At 43.0% G+C, this 16017-nt stretch overlaps 2 protein-coding genes across 2 annotated transcripts; one reads left to right on the forward strand and one right to left on the reverse strand.

Annotated features, from left to right (window-relative positions):
- Positions 1 to 10782: 10782 nt before the first annotated feature.
- Positions 10783 to 12997, forward strand: LOC136783125 (uncharacterized; the record flags this gene model as incomplete). The annotated part of the gene is made up of 6 exons (XM_066742985.1): positions 10783 to 10870; positions 11234 to 11434; positions 12238 to 12446; positions 12523 to 12648; positions 12736 to 12826; positions 12873 to 12997. Coding segments are annotated over 6 exons (840 nt in total), but the record flags the coding sequence as incomplete, so codon positions are not given.
- Positions 12998 to 13099: 102 nt separating this feature from the next.
- rdgBbeta (cytoplasmic phosphatidylinositol transfer protein 1) lies at positions 13100 to 15685 on the reverse strand. The gene is made up of 7 exons (XM_066742967.1): positions 15458 to 15685; positions 14945 to 15093; positions 14777 to 14873; positions 14626 to 14697; positions 14453 to 14551; positions 14211 to 14366; positions 13100 to 14145 (listed from the first exon to the last, which is right to left on the reverse strand). The coding sequence occupies exons 1-7, from the start codon at positions 15506 to 15508 to the stop codon at positions 13885 to 13887; spliced, it is 885 nt and encodes a 294-aa protein (XP_066599064.1). The 5' UTR covers positions 15509 to 15685; the 3' UTR covers positions 13100 to 13884.
- Positions 15686 to 16017: the final 332 nt, after the last annotated feature.

Genomic DNA, 16017 nt, shown 5'->3' on the forward strand with positions numbered 1-16017 from the left:
AGGCCAAAGGTTCGCGAGGCAGCGTTTCGCGACCCGATCGCAATCCTCGTTCCTTTTTTCGCGCGTACGACGTCTAAACGCGCGGCCCGCGCACGCGGATCGATCGATCGACGCCAAAGTCCAAAGGCGCGCGTTCTTCATCGGCCCTTTCGCGAATCGATCCGTCCGTCACGCCGGAGGCCACATTTCGCGCGTCCCGCGTTCCATCACAGTTATATCCCCGGAGCCCGATCATCTATACCTCATTCCCGCCTAATGATTTATCATGCTAACGACAGGCTCGCGCGGGTCGTGGCAAAGCGTGCGTACATATATACGTTCGTTAAAAATACGTTTGTATTAATTTTGTCGCGCGATCGCGGCCACGTTTGTATATTCTGCTCTGCTAATTGGGGCTGGATAAGCCGCGAGGCTCATTCGTTCAGTCGCTGACAAATTGTCGGAAAATTCCAAGGATCGCATTAAACTGATAAGGCCTATTGCATTATCACGAGTTTATGGGAGTGACGCGTGACACGTGGCACGTGTCGGTCCCCGATCGTCTTATCACCCCGCTAATAATTTTGTCACGCCAACTCTCTCCCCTGTAACGTGTACGAGCCAAAGTGCAGTCGCACGTAAGGCGCCTCGTTTGCATTTGTAGCCGTATACTCACAATGATTAAGCTGCTAGTTTGACGTAGAAGGAATAGGCTCAGTGGATGAGCCGCGACTATGACAAGCTCCATCAAACGGGATAGAGCGAGTATGGGTAGGAGGGCCCCGTACAAACTGATCAAGAGGAACAGCTGGGACAGGCACAGCAGAACCTGCAAAGTCCAATTTTTCTCATTTTGCTCGTTCGTCTTCTCGCGAGCGTTCGCTGCTTAAATTATGTCCGCGTTTCTCTTTCTCTGCTATATATATATATATATATATATGTATATATGAATGGTAGAGGAGAAGAGACGCGTTCAAGGTGAAATTGATGAGTCATCTTACTCGAAGGACCGACATCGCCAATATCCTCCCTCGAGCGAAATTCCTCTTGTTGCATATAATTTTGATCCTTTTCCGAAAGATACTTCCTACCAGCCGTGCTTGTCCTCCGACTTCTGGCGCATCGCGCGTTTCTATTTTGCTGGGTCGACGACGGCTTTTCAGAGAGATTCCCCAGTTCTCCCTTACATGTCCTTGCTTCCAAGCTAACGGAGAATTTACGGTCTTCTACTTTCACAAAAGTGCGTGCTAGAAATTTATATTCCGACGTTTCTTGTTTGTACAAGCTGCAGCTCGGCAAGGCGACGGAGCTGTCGACTCAACGTTTGATCACATTTCATACGATACGACATCGTTTTCCATTCCTTATATATTCGATGTTCTCGCAACTCTCGCAACTGGCGAATCTCGACACGCACGCCGAGAATCGATTTCGCTCGATTTTATTTTCCCTTTTTTCTTTTTTTTTTTTTTTGTTTTTGTTTTCAATCGAAAACGAGACTGCGAAGGAAACATATACTATATATACACATATGTATAAACTAGCCGACATATTTTGTTTTCCATTTAACAATGACACTTCCAACACTTGGAAACGAGAGCGAGTTTCGCAATGACGCAACCAATTAGCCTCCCCTCTTCCTATACGCAGTAACGTCAAATTTTGATGTTTTTTTCGGCCTTTGAAATAATTATTCTCGTAAACTGTCAGGATATTATTGCATGGAGCGTTGCAACTATACCGCTATCACATTGCAAAGATTTATCAAAATACCGAATCTGTTCGAGCATGATAAATCCCACAATGAGATAAAACGGCCAACTCGTTACAACAAAACTGAGCCGTAAATCTCTGCAGAAGCTTATGTGCATCGATGAGATTTAGCGAGCAAGTTAAATTTATTTTAATCCATAGACTCGTAACATTGGCGAAACATTCGTTAGTTTTCATCGTAAAATAATTAGGTTTGCTCGCGCGGCATTAGCGAAAATCGTTCATGGAACCGTCACGCGCGTCTCCCCGCACAATTGCAAATCGAACTACTATGCAGAAATTTGACAGTTTCCTCCTAGCTTTTCCCAGCATTTCCCTCGCGTTCCAAGAAACACGTACACTGCCTAAGCTCGCGTTCCTCCCTCGCAAATACTATCGTTCGCCCTCGTTAAACCAATCTCGATACTCCCCTTTCGTCAACGAAAAAATATCACGATGCACGATTCTCGTTCCTCTCAAAATTCTCCTCTGCCCGACGACAGCTAGCATCGCACCTACATTATCCGTACAACGAAGTAAGTGCTCCCAAACGATAATCGATTGAATCATTTCCTTATATATTCTTTTATAATTTAACACCCTCCCGTTTTAACCTCCAAAATATAGTTTGATTTGTTTACATACTTCTTTATTAAAAACTTTTTTCCTCAGTCTTATAGTTTGGACAGTTTTGCCGAAAACACGTGTCTCAGCAGGAAAATTCCAATTTCTTGGAGGAACGCAGGGAGAGAAGCATGGGCAATCAATATTCTAAGAGGTATGCAAAAACTTACGTAACGTGTAATGATCAATCAATCGTTTTTCTCGAGGGTGACTATTAATATACCGACTATCGCGATATCCTGGATAAATGTTGATGCGAGATAAGTAAAATGATACGACTCTGCATGCGTATAGGAAATAATTTAATGCGGCAAGTACAAAAAGAGACTGGCGTATATCTGTACACGATATAAATTAGAGAAGTAAGAAAAATGTGGTACATATATATATACAGTCGATTAGTCTGGCCTATTTTTCATCAGCCGGCTCTCCCTCGCCTCTCTTCCGACGCTCTTTATCCTTGGATTTATCTCGCGCCATTGTTTCTTCCTTGTTACTTCTGCTATTTCGAGGTCCACTGATCAGAAATGGCTGAAAATCTTCGATACTGCCAGATCCCATTTGAACTCCATTGGCGAGGTCCGACGAAGAGTCGCTTTTCATAGCTCGCGAGCGCATCATATCTTCAGCTTCCAAGTTTCTACTTTCCGCAGTGTCGCTCTCGGGCCACCTTGCCTCGCTCGATGCTGCTATTTCGTTTTCGTAAATCATTCCAGGCTCCGACATTACGTATGTGAAATCTGGCTTGGTGGCTGGCTCCTCCGGTCCCAGCAATTCCGACTGCTGGTTATTGCGATACATTCCTGGAAGCGAGTGAATCGAAATGCCTGCTGGGATTACGGGGGATGGATAGGGTGCCGCTGGTACGGATGGATAGCCCATTGCTCCTGGGTAGTCTCCTCCGTAAGTAGCCGGATAGGTTGGACCGCCACCATAACTGCCAGCTTGCAGCGTGAGGAACGTGTTCCTTGATCGACCCTCCTACGCAAATTCAAGTTTCCTCATCAGCGAATATTACAGTGCGCCGGATGAATATCTAAATCACATCCAACACATCGACGATACTGCGGCTTGAAACTAAAAAGTCCAGTGGTACTTGGAGAACAGGATATCGTTAGAATAATCATATGCTTTGAAGAGGAGACGAAGGGTCAATGACGAAGAAACTTTCTTTTCGTTAAAAATTCTGTTTATTCAAGATCATCGGTACACAACGAGATCTCACGTCGTAGGAATTACATCGTTTCCTCGTTATTTCTAAAGGTTTGCGGCCATGTCCGCGATGTTGCGTTTCCATTAGGAAGTCGGCAAGGGGAATGATCGGTTAGACCTGTGTACGTGAAACGGAAAATACTTTGCTTAATAAAATCCCATGCAAGAAATCATCTGGACTTTTTAGCTTTCATCGTCGATAATGCATATAGGGGAACTTCGCTTTGGATATTCGTCCCAAGGACAGAGAGCACTTACCATGAGGTTTTGATTGGACCTGGCGGAGGATGTGACGTAGTACTCGGAGGCGGTGTCGCTCAAAGGAACAATGCTCGGGTTGCACTGGACGGTGACAGGGGCTACGCCTTGTTTCTCGGGTTGACTGAGCAGAACGATGGGCTGTTGGACCTGTTGTTCCTGGTTCTTCTTGTGGTGATGTCTGAAGGCAGCGTTCATCGCACCCTCGGATCCATCCATCATCATCATCGCGCTTCTTTCAGAGTCCCTGTAGGAGCCTTTGGTATGACAGTCGCACTGCACGAACGGGTGGTGCTGGCATCCGGAGTGTTGAGGGTAGAAGACCATTGGGTTCGATGGCAGAAGAACCACGGGTTGTTTATCGGAGCATCCACTGTTCGTGGGCAGCACGTTGAAGCTGGGTTGTGGTTTTGGGATCGGAGCTGGCTCTATTGGCTTCTCGATCTTTGCTGGATGCACGACGTTGACGATCTTGGCTGGTTTCGGGGCTGCTGGCTGCACGTAGTGGTGAATCTCGCATGGTTCGGGTTGAGGAGCTGGCTGTGGTGCTGGTTGAGGCTTGATCACGTGATAGGTGGTCTCCACTGGAGCTGGGATAGGCTGGGGAAGGGCGTGGACCACGTTGACAATCTTTTGGGGCTGTGGTGCAGGTTCTGGGGCTGATTCTACGATGTTAACTACGTGGGGAGTTGGTCTTGGACGGGGTGCATGGACAATGTGGACGTTGCATGGTTCTGGTTTGGGGTTCACTACGTGGATCGGGTGGATCGGGTGAACTGGTTCTGGTCTGATGACTTGAATGGCACAGGGTTGTGGCTGTGGCTGAGGTTTGGGTACAACGTGAACGACGTGATGAGTGGTCGGTGCAACTGGCTCCAACTCGGGTCTGACGACGTGGATGAACTGGGGTTGGGGAGGTGGTCTCACTACGTGAACGATTTGTGGCGCTGGTGGCTCAGGTTTTGGCTCCTCCTTCATTGGTTCGGGTTTCGGTGCTGGGACCGGTACCGGTGCTGGTGCTGGCGCCAAGGTGGCTGCCGAAGCCGAAGCTGAAGCGTGAACTGGCAGAGGAGCTGGTGCTGGGACTGGTGCTGGTGCTGGTTGATATTCGGTCTTCTCGATTATTTTCTCCTTGTTGCAACCACATTCCGTCCTGACTGGCTCGTTGGAGCCTGGACGAATCTCCACGCAGAAGGTCGTCGTCGATTTCTTGGCACGTTCCTTGTCATCTCCAGCCTCCTCGAGCTTCAGGTTGCTGTCCTCGCTCTTCGCTTGCTCACCCAGCGACTTCTTGAATCTGTCCTTCTGCTCGGCTGCTGCGTCGATCTTCGAGTCATCCTTGATGGATTTCTTGTCGTTGGTCCTTGCTGGACTGGCCTGCACCGCGGCAAGACCGACCAGGGCGATCACAGCCAAAGTAGAGAAGCGCATTCTTCGATTCGATTGCTACTCGATGAGCTGCGAGAGCGAAGTGACGATTCCCGGATTTCGGCCGAGTTTTAAAGTAAACTCGAGCACCGTGAGTTTTGATTTGGCAAGACGCGTGTACGTCGAGATTATGTCATCGTTGGCTCACTCGGAACGCATTGTTATGTGACGTGGAAAAAATCATAAACATTTGTCGTTGCGTATACGCAAAGTATGCCACGCGTCAGATATTTAGAAACAATTGAAATGTCGATACGACGCATAAGCAAATAGATCATAACCCCAAATTGCGACGACACGAGCAACGATTGCGAGATAAGTTTGTCGAAATAATTTCTTTTTTGTATAGGGATAATGAAATTTCAGGGGGAAGTGAAAAGCTAATATCATTTGCAATCTTAAATTGAATTTTTCTCCAAGGATTCTTGAAGCTTCCTGCTTACGAATTCAGTTATTGCAACTTTAGCTTATTCCGCATGACGTTACAAGGCTAGATATTAAATTCCCTATGATTTATTCATTAGAGCAAGATAGACAGGAACTACAGGGAATAAAATCCATTTGAACCGATAGTCAATCCCTCTTTTCCCAACCTTACACTGTACACGCTTGTGCGTGTGTGTCTGTGTGTGTAGCATACTATACTACTCGCCTTTGTCCCATTTTTGCCCTGAATACACTTATAATGGTAACTATAAGGTTCATTGCATTCTTCGCGTTATACCGATTCATCTCTCGCGCATCGCAAGAATAGTTTAAACCATTTTCCATCGGTGCTCGTGCATTGAATATTCGCCCCATAAAAGCTACGACATTAGCATTTGCAGCGGCGGTAGCTAGCAAATATAGTTAATTGGCAAAGCTTTTATAATCCGCTGATCAAAACTCTGCTTATTTAATAACAAGGTGCGCAAGGTTACGATAAATTTGTTTCCAAATAAGATTAAAGGGGACAGTGGGTCGCGTTTACGGGACACGCTTTGCATCGTTGCACTTTTGCGCTTACCGGATAACGCGTATAATTTTGCGTGTGGAATATTGTCGAATCAAGAGGGAAAATCTTTATTGAGATTGGTAAGTCGGAATTTGTGGTACACGAGGAGGAGGAGGTTCAAGGAATTAATTCTGTTTGGACGAAATCTTGTGAAAATACTGCTTCTCTTTATTCTTAAGCTTACAATAATGTACATCTGATATTCCAAGCAAACAGCTTGGGAGTCGTGCAATAGCGTGACCTACAAAATTTAACAATCGATGAAGTTTTAATGAGATTTTGCTTATACCCTACTAGTGGTTTCTATTGGCATAATGGAAATTGTTGGTTCAGTCGTATCAATAGGTCTTTCAATGTCCTCCAATAAATCAGGATTTAGCGCGGTTCCTTCGTAAATCGATATTTCAGCCATCGCCATGGATTCTTCAGGAATTTTCGTTACCGCTGTAGTAGCAGCAGCAGCAGCTTCTTCTTCGGTGAAACTTTCAGCAACGATCTTATCTAGCTCGGCTGCTGCAGGAGTGTAGCTATTAGGGGCTCGCACGCTTTTTCGAGAATTCGATTCGAGCGAAACAATCTCCTGGCCAGGTCGATCGGGAGATTCGTCACTCTCGTTTTCCATCGTCTCCTCCTCGGAGTCCTGCGATTCGATATCGAAGGACACAGATGATCCCCTGTCCTGTTTCCTCGGGGTCCCCGGCTGCACCGCGGACTCCGGCAGCTGCTCGCTGATTTTCTCCAGCATCTCGAAGACATTTAGATCCGACGAAATTCCGTAGGGATTATATTCAATTTCCGGGCCACTGGCGTACTTCCGTTGCTCAGGGATCAGCCCGTTACTCGGGAGACCTCTGGCAGAATAGGAATCATCGTCCGTCGAGGGATTCTCACGGGAGTCGGAGGATCCGTCAGCCCTATAGACAAATTGATCTTCGTCGCTCTTCGATTCTTCATCCTCCTGTCTGAGGAAGTAATTCCTGCTCCTAGGATCCTGTACCACTGGAAGGAACGCTTTACCACTCCCGTACGAAGCTTCCGAAGAATCGTCCGAGGTCGTTTTAAAAGACGCAATCTTATCGCGCCCACTCGATGCCCTAGTAGGACCATTATTCAACGAGTTTCGAGGATTTTGCACGACGTTCCTTCGTGGATCTCGAGGATCGAGGGCGCTTCCATCGAGGTGCAGGTGCTGTCGATCCATCCTCCGCGACGATCCGTCATTGCCGAGGGACGCCAGTCTGTCGCCGTTCCTCCTCAGCAGAGCCTTGCGATCCTCCACCTCGTCGTAGTCCTCTTCCGCCGCGTCATCCTCCTCGGTGAGGACAGTTTGACGAGGATCTCTGATGGCGAAGGGATTGCTCCTCCCGCGGGACGGCGGGTTGGGCCGACGACCACGTCCGTAAGGACTCTCTCCGGTCAGTGAAGAGGTGGCAAACGAAGCAGCCACGTTAGGAGGGAGCCCTCGTACTTCTCCCCCGAAGCTGGGTGCCGCACGATCGTACGTCGTGTCCTCGAGAAAGGCTGTCGACTGGCTTCTGGGATTGGCATTGCCGCCTCTCCATCGAGTCCTCCGCGGTTGCTGCTGCCGATGCTGAGGCTGCCAGCTCGAGTACGGGCCGTCGTACCATGAATCGGACCGCCGTGGCCCTTGACGATCCCATCGCGAACCTCCTCCTCCATAGGCAGTCCCATAATTGTCCTCCGAAGCTCCTCCTTCGTACCTATATAAATATATATATACAAGGGAGTGTTTCTAGATTAATTTTAATCCGGACCACAGCAGGGACGACTCGATGGATCTCCGGAGAGATCGATCCTTGTATCGCGCGCTCCTCGCTTACCAGGGAGAGGTCAGCCTGCTCGGACAGTCTCTGCTGATGCAGGAGGGACAATTGGCGTGCCTACGGTCCCTCCGAAGCGTCGAGTTGGCTCGCGTCGATCCATCAACCAAGATCGCCGCGCAGCTGAGCAAAGTCATCCAAAGCAGAGCGCGTCCCCCCATATTACTTATGTATCCGCCAAAGAGACAGATGGCCCCCTTTTTATAAACTCGCGCGTCTCCACACGAATCGTCGCGTATCTTTCCCCCCCGAGGAATAATATTTTCACTTAAATAGCCTTGCTACATCTTCATTTCCCAGAACCATCATTCACCGACCGCGCGTTTATTTGTTTTTCACTTCCGCACCTGCCCCAACTTTCTTTCCCCAAAACTTCCTCCTCGCGCGTCCTCGCGCACTCTTATACACGTCCCGCGCGAACCGTGCAATTACACTCTTATTTTCAATGATAAACGCGCTGAAACGTTGTATCGTATTCACTCTTTTCGCTAATTACACATTTTCACGCTCCTCGACCTCTCTCGTGCTTAAAATGCTTTTTGTAGAACCTCTGCAGCTGTAATATGTTTTTTTCCCTTTTCTATATAACAACGACAGCGATTATCTCGTCGTCGTTGCGCAATACACGGATTTAACGCTGCAGACCCATGAAACCAATCAGATACAGGCCTCACAATGATGCGCCGTAATTGCCATCTTCAAACTCCGTTGTCCTCAGCTTCCGTGCGAGCGTCCGTCGACAAAGGCCAGCATCGCAATTAGACAATAATTTTGCCACATTTTGCATTATCGCCTGAATCCATTGCGCGCGGGAGGAGGGGGCGTCTCGACCAACTCTCGCCCCTGAAACTAACAAAATAGCGAAAGGCTGTATATATATAGGTGCACGTGGATCCATCGAAGGATCGCGAGAGAGAGAGAGAGAGACGCGGTGAATTTTCCGAGGCAAAAATACACGCGCGTGGCGCGATACATCCCTGACGTAGTATATAGCGTTCGATCCCAGACGCGCATTGTTGTCTCGAACAATGAGCTGCTAGATGCTTTTGATAATGGAAAAAAAAAGGACTCGACTCTCCTACCCGGGACTATTTCGCCGGGATATAAGCTATAAACGAGGACGGTTGACAGAGCACAGTGAGAAAAAGTATCTGATCCGGTTGGTTGGTGTGCGGAGAGTCGACGTGATATTTTAGAATGACGTCAAAAATGGCAATCGCGTTCCTCCTGGCAGCAGCATTGATCGCAGCTGCGACAGGCAAGCTCGAGTCGGAGAATCGCATCGCGTTGTTCGAATTGGAGTGCAGAGCCGAATTGGATCCGAGGGATCCCTGCGTACGAGCATGCCAGATGGAAAAAATGGGAATCATGAGGAACGGCGTGGTGGATTTTGACCTGGCTCTGCTCAAGATGGACCCGACATACGGCCTCACGACTTATCCCAAAGGCGATAACTTCATGATGCTGGCACGTTCGATCATGCTCTGCATCTACGAGATCCAGAGCCCTAGAAATCAAGACAAGTGCATGCAGGCCAGTGCGATGTACCACTGCATCAATTCGCGTCTCTCGCCCAACATTTTGTACATGAGAGGCATGAAGAACGGCTACTCCTACGCTGGACCAAAACCCAATCTACCATCGAAATTTAACAAGACCGCCAGGAAAGGATTTCTTCAGCTTTACGATCGGTTCAGATCACTCGAAAAGCTTCCGGTACCACCGATGCCTCACCCACACCCTCTCCCCCCTCCTCCTTCAACTCCCTCTGTCGCATCCCTCGACACCCCTGCTGTCCAACTCGCCAACCCTGATCCTAATCCCGCAACCCCCTACTACCCCGTTCGCTATATGAGATATAATTAAGCCCCGAACTCTTTCCCCACGTTATACTCAATGAAGATTAATGTGCTCTGTGGGAATCTCCTTCGCTGATATAAGTTTAATCCTATTTCACTGTGTGTTCCTCCCCCCCCCCCCCCCTCTCTCTCTCTCTCTCTCTTTCCCTTCAAATCTCGCCACATGCTTTGTAATCCTTTAGTGCCATCGGCTTGTATATTCTCTCTAATAAATTTCTTTGCTCTCTGATTCATCTGCAATTTCGCATTTGCACTATAATATCCTATTCACATATATATATATATATATATATATATGTACGTAGTATATACAATACGCGATTTCGATGAATCGTCGTTAATGGCGGCAAATATTAACGTCAACCTCGTATTTGGGGTTTGGATGATTGGATTTAGTTTAGTTTCGTTTAGTTGGATGACGGTTAATGCGCTCCTATTTGTTAATTATTATCAGTCGTTTGGATAATCGATTCTCAGCATCTGCAACCCATATGCAGTTAGCTGCATCACAACTACATTCCGAGCGTTCTCAATTGAATTAGTATTGTTACAACTGTAGGATGATGCTGGCTGGTTTCACTGGCTCAACAAATCAAACCCGTATCGTTATTCAGCCTGAATCATTCTTGCGTGATAACTAAAGTTGTCACGGTAATGCAGCTAATTAAATTACGACCTGCGAGCGATTCATTACTATTTGTAAAATTATTAACGAATATCTGATGCTAATTTCTCTTTGTAGTCATCTCTCTCTCTCTCTCTATATATATATATATATATATATATATATATATGTTAAATATTTTGCTGCTTCGATGCACTAATACCGTCCGTATATCTCATCAGACAGGATGTTGGCGATGACATAATATCGAAGAGATCCCTTCGAGCAGTGAAAGAAGTCATAAGCTTGTTGAAGCGACGTGAGTATAACGCTGCTGCATAATTATTATCAATGAAAAATGAAAAAAGCAACAAACGACGATCCATACATTGCTCTTGATAACTCGATCGACGACCGTTATCAATCGATTCTCACCTATCGACAATTTTCGAAGCATCCTAATAAAGTACGAGTGTGTCGACGATGCAAAGTAACACATGTTGTAACGGAGCACATATCAAACGCTTCTTTTTTCCTATATCGTCTCTTCCTTTTCTCCGAGTCATTTATAAAATTCAATGAAATCTGTGAAAAGTTATTGGAGCAAGAATCTCGAAGCTTTTGAGAAAATGCTCGATATATTTACAGTCTTCTTTCAGGGAAGATTTATTTTGTTTAAAAGATGCAACGGAGGAAGGCTTATTCCGGCGTGCTGGTCGTCGCCGTCTCAGAAGACAAATTTTCAATTCATTGAAACGCGGAGAAATTCTCGATTTGGAAAATATCGAGGATTCTGCCTTGGAGTGCGCGGCAGCTTTACAATTGTTTCTCATTCGCTTGAAAAGGCCACTTATTCCTCGCGATGTTCAACAATTAATACTAGGTAAATGTGAATATTTTACAAACTTGCGACAGTGTTGAAATGCTGTGCAAAGTCTTATATCGATCATATGCAGGCACACGAGTTTCATTCAGCTAGAGCACCGCGTACTTTTAAATTAATAAAGTCTTAACGTGAAACTATCGATCTGTGTAATGTGCAAAGTATGTCTTGCACGAGACAACTGCCATATGCATCTAGCATAGATATAGTTTCATGGGTAGATGTAACTTTATGATCAATATAAGGCGAAATTTTGCAATTACCATACGAATGCTAGATGCAAATTATTTTCAACGTCTCGCGTTCATTTTAACGAAATTTCATCATCATACAATTTCCATAAGAGTGCGCGCGATGCGAAATATTTAATCTCGTTAAATATTTCATTCGTTATATTATTATGGCAGGAGCCTATTTTGTTAACTTTTTTTTTTATACCATTCAGCAAATTAAAGTATTTCTCGTGGTCGTTTCGCGCGCGATACTTTCCTTGCGAAATATTTTGCGTTCTAAAAACGAAGCTTCTTCGTCGCTCCTCTGACGTAATACATTGCGTAGCAACCTGGTATTCTACACAGAATTACGCTATTGTCAGCGAAATCAATGTTAAGCTTTGCAACACGTCCCATTGCCTGCATATTTTTTTATAAAGCTGCATTTACGCATTTTTTTTTACAGCATAGCAAAATTTCTCAACCCCAATCTAACCAGCTTGTTAAATTCGTATCTATATATGTATGTTTTAGGGAATATCGAGGATTCGCGTGATTATTTTATTAATTAAATTGTACGTATATGTACAGCTGACAATCCTGGAGTGGCAGTGCACGTGGTAGCCATGGATGCTTTGGGATTGATTCGTCAGGATGTTCGGGGTCGTCACGGAGAACTTTTGGCCGATCTTCTGGATCTCTTGAGACACTTGACGCTCTCCGGACCACCCGCGGAAAGATCCGAGCTGCAAGGCTCGCCTTTGCCAATAGCTCTCCTCCCTGTTTTCTTCTCGCTGACAGTACTATAGAAAAACGTTTTAATCGACCCAAGGGAAAAAATGGAGTAATTCATTGCAGATTTAAACGTTCTTTCAGCCGGCAGATTTGATCAAATGGAAGCAGGTAGCAGCGCGATTTAACGAATTAATTACAGTGGCTTCGGAAAATCTGCAAGCGAATAATGAACGCTTCGGTAATGCGGAGCATCGCAATATTGTCGCTGTAAGGCAATTTTGACAAATTATGGTAATTTGCCACGATCGAGGCAAAGACATCATCTTAATTGTACATGACACCTTTACGATTTAGCCAATTATAAATAGCTTAGAGCAGCTAGCAAGACTGAGCCGACTCCCTTTACTTTATCCATTGATCAGACTTACTAATGACCACAACGCTTGTAAGTATCGGGTATACCAATAAATTTACATGCCAAGGATAAACAGATATATTGCAAGATTTTCATTTCCATAAAGATGAATTGGATGAATTGACACAAGCTCTCGCTGTCCCTGTCCGTCGCGTCCCTCCTGACAGTCTACGTTATGTTATTTCCCACTCAAGCACCTGAACATTATTTTCAAGCCCTAACCTCACGAGTTTTCTATGCATAAATATACTTCTAAACTCATGTTTTATAGAAATTTAAATAAAAACGCGTAAAGAACTTTATAACATTTTATTAAACTTATCATAGTTTGGTAACACACAGATCTGACTTTTGTAGCAATCAATTTTTCATTTTATAAATTATTCTTAAGTGATATGAAAAATAATGTGAATATATATGTGTGGTGTGCTTTTTTTAAAAATTCTATCCTTATTCGCAGTACAGTACAGAAACTCTACAGAGATTGCATATTGTTTTTTAAACACAAGGTTATTAACGGTACATCGCTACGTAGGTTTGTGCAATATTTAAAAAGAGTTTGTTTTAGAAATTTTAAAAATATACCTCAAAATAGAACAATATTGGTTCGCTTCGTTTTAACGCTTGCTGATAAAAATACTACAAAGGAATAAAATTGAGTTTCTTTGCATTATTAATGCTTCAATAGTGACGGTAGTTTACACTCAGTTTGTCTTTCGACTTGAAAATACATTACCGTCTAATAGTCAGCTTTTGCTTTGGAGCAATCAAGTAGCTTATATTAAACAAAAACATTGAATGCATTGACATTGCTTACAGATTTCGTTGAGACGTATCATTAGAACATAATGCGAGATGAAAGCGTAAATTTGCTTAACAGTTGGACAATCAGAATGAAATATAAATTACATTTAAAGATAAACGTATGCCGTATCCGTCATATTCATCCGCACGTGAATTTTGCGACTTTATAATGTGAAGCTATACATATATACACGAGTCAAGAGTGAATCTTATTTATACAACGATTACCATATCTATTATGCGCCCTAATGCACTTTGAAAATATATTTTCTGAAAAGCAGCAGCTACGACCAGGAGAACCATGATCGAGACTGAGTTGGAGTTTTAACTATAGGAGAAGATGGTACGGACGAAGTTGGTGTTCCTAACCGGGGACTAGAAGGTACTGTTTCTTCAGGAACTTGAGTTTTCAGTCTCACTTTTTCATTAGTCTCAGCTTGCATCTTTTGCTCGTACTTTCTGACATCTTCTAAAGTCATGTCATACCACTCATCGATCCAAGCAAATGCTTGCCGGTGACCAACCAATAATATCTCTCTAATACACTGTGATAAAAAATGATTGATTATTTAGTATTTTATCTTATAATGATTTATGATAGTTTACTTACCCTGTGAAGAAAATCCTCCACTCTTGTCTGTATTCCCCAAACTTCAAACGATGCATGAACCAATTTGTAAGAGCACATTATAGGCTGTGTTGTTTCTCTCCATTCTTCAACTAGAGGACCTCTACCAGTTTTTTCTGATTGGAAATATTTTGGATCCTGCCATTTGTATTGTAAATATGAGAATATTTAAAATTATTTCAATCACCCATCATCCATAAACATTGTAAGAAAGCTAAGTTTACCTCCTCTTCTTTATAATGTTTTGCAGAAATTTCATCATATGCAATATCTATAAAGTCAACCTCCCGGTGTATTAGCTCTACAGGAGTCAATCCTAGACACTTCAATTAAAATGTTATTATTCACCATTTTCAAATATTTCCCTTTACAATAAGTACAATAGTATAAAACTCACATTGTCACTGGAACCATTATTATTTTCATATCTGGTTTTTATAGATATATGAAATTTAGGTAAAAATGAACACTAGAAATAATAACCAATTAATTTAAAAACCAGCATTCCAAGAATCTATTCAAAATTCTTATTTAATAATTATACTTACAGTGTATTCTGTAATGGTAAAGGGAAAATAATTCCAAGCTTTTTCAGTGACATAAAATATTCTTGGTATAATTGATTGTATCCAATAGGGAAGTTTACTGTAAAATGTTAAACAAAGTTTTGTCAATACAAGTTATACATTAAGAATTAATATACAACAATAATTTACCTAGACAGATAGATTCGTTTTTCAGTAAATTGACCCTTTCCATGTACAGGATCTTCGCACTCAGTATTTTCTACAACTTCTACTCCTTCATCGTTATCAGATTGCTCATGACTATGTCTAGCAATCATATAAAGTTGACCAATACGATACTGCATAAAAAAAAAGATTACTGAAGTTGGTGTAACTATTTTACAATTATTGCATAAAAATTCAGAGACTTTTATGTATTAAATAAATTTGATTAGGTATTACCCACTAGCTGATAGAATTTCTTATGAGTAGTTATGTTCAGTTTAATGTAATTGTTGCTGATTCAAACCTTAACAACTATTACTACTCTATTTCTTTATCGACAGCGCGGTATTATCTTAGTAAAATTGTATGAATGCAAGAAGGTCAGAATATGTAATTTAAAAATTGTATTATGTTTCATCTAATGTACACACAATTTATCCATGTAATAAACTAGAAAATCAAATAATACTAAAAGAATTATCAATTGTTTTGTAATACCTCTTCTGTTGTGATCGGCATGCAAATTCGATATTCCTTTGTTAAAACCATTTTTTCTTTTTATTTATATCAATAACGCTTCTTAATTAGAATTAACAATTTAGCACGCTTATAAAATGCTTCAGAGTTAAATTAGTTTTTTATTTAAGTTTCTTCAGTACAAGAATAATAAACCGGTTGCACCAAATGCATAAAAAAATTCACAGGCGAAAAATGACAAACAAACCAAGCAATAAGCAAGCTGAAATCTGAAATAGCTCCGCTGTTTTCTAATCGATAACTACGTATACCAACCTTTTTCTAATTGTTAAAATACCTATACTCAAAATGATATTTCTCAAACTTTTGAACCACGTAACAGTGATTCTTTACACTCTAAAGATTCGAAAAATTTGTTCATTTTAATTGGATTGTAATGAATGTCCGGCGGAAATATATAGAGCTAATAATTTTCTTTTTATCAAACATACAATACATTTTGAATAAGAAAGGTTGGCTACAATACTATTATTATTATAGATGTATCGTTCTATTAACTATTAAGGTACTGCTGACTACTG

Source organism: Prorops nasuta, unplaced genomic scaffold (genome assembly GCF_024137725.1).
Source record: "Prorops nasuta isolate Cenicafe-Biocafe unplaced genomic scaffold, Cenicafe_Pnas_1.2 PNAS00032, whole genome shotgun sequence".
NCBI lineage: Eukaryota > Metazoa > Arthropoda > Insecta > Hymenoptera > Bethylidae > Prorops > Prorops nasuta.

Excerpts from the sequence above, each read along its gene's own strand:
- rdgBbeta (XM_066742967.1), bottom strand. The coding sequence starts at position 15,508 with ATGGTTTTAACAAAGGAATATCGAATTTGCATGCCGATCACAACAGAA. Across the intron at positions 14,874-14,944 it reads AAACGAATCTATCTGTCTAG|TAAACTTCCCTATTGGATAC; the intron begins GTAAATTATTGT and ends AACATTTTACAG. Across the intron at positions 14,367-14,452 it reads AACATTATAAAGAAGAGGAG|GATCCAAAATATTTCCAATC; the intron begins GTAAACTTAGCT and ends TACAAATGGCAG.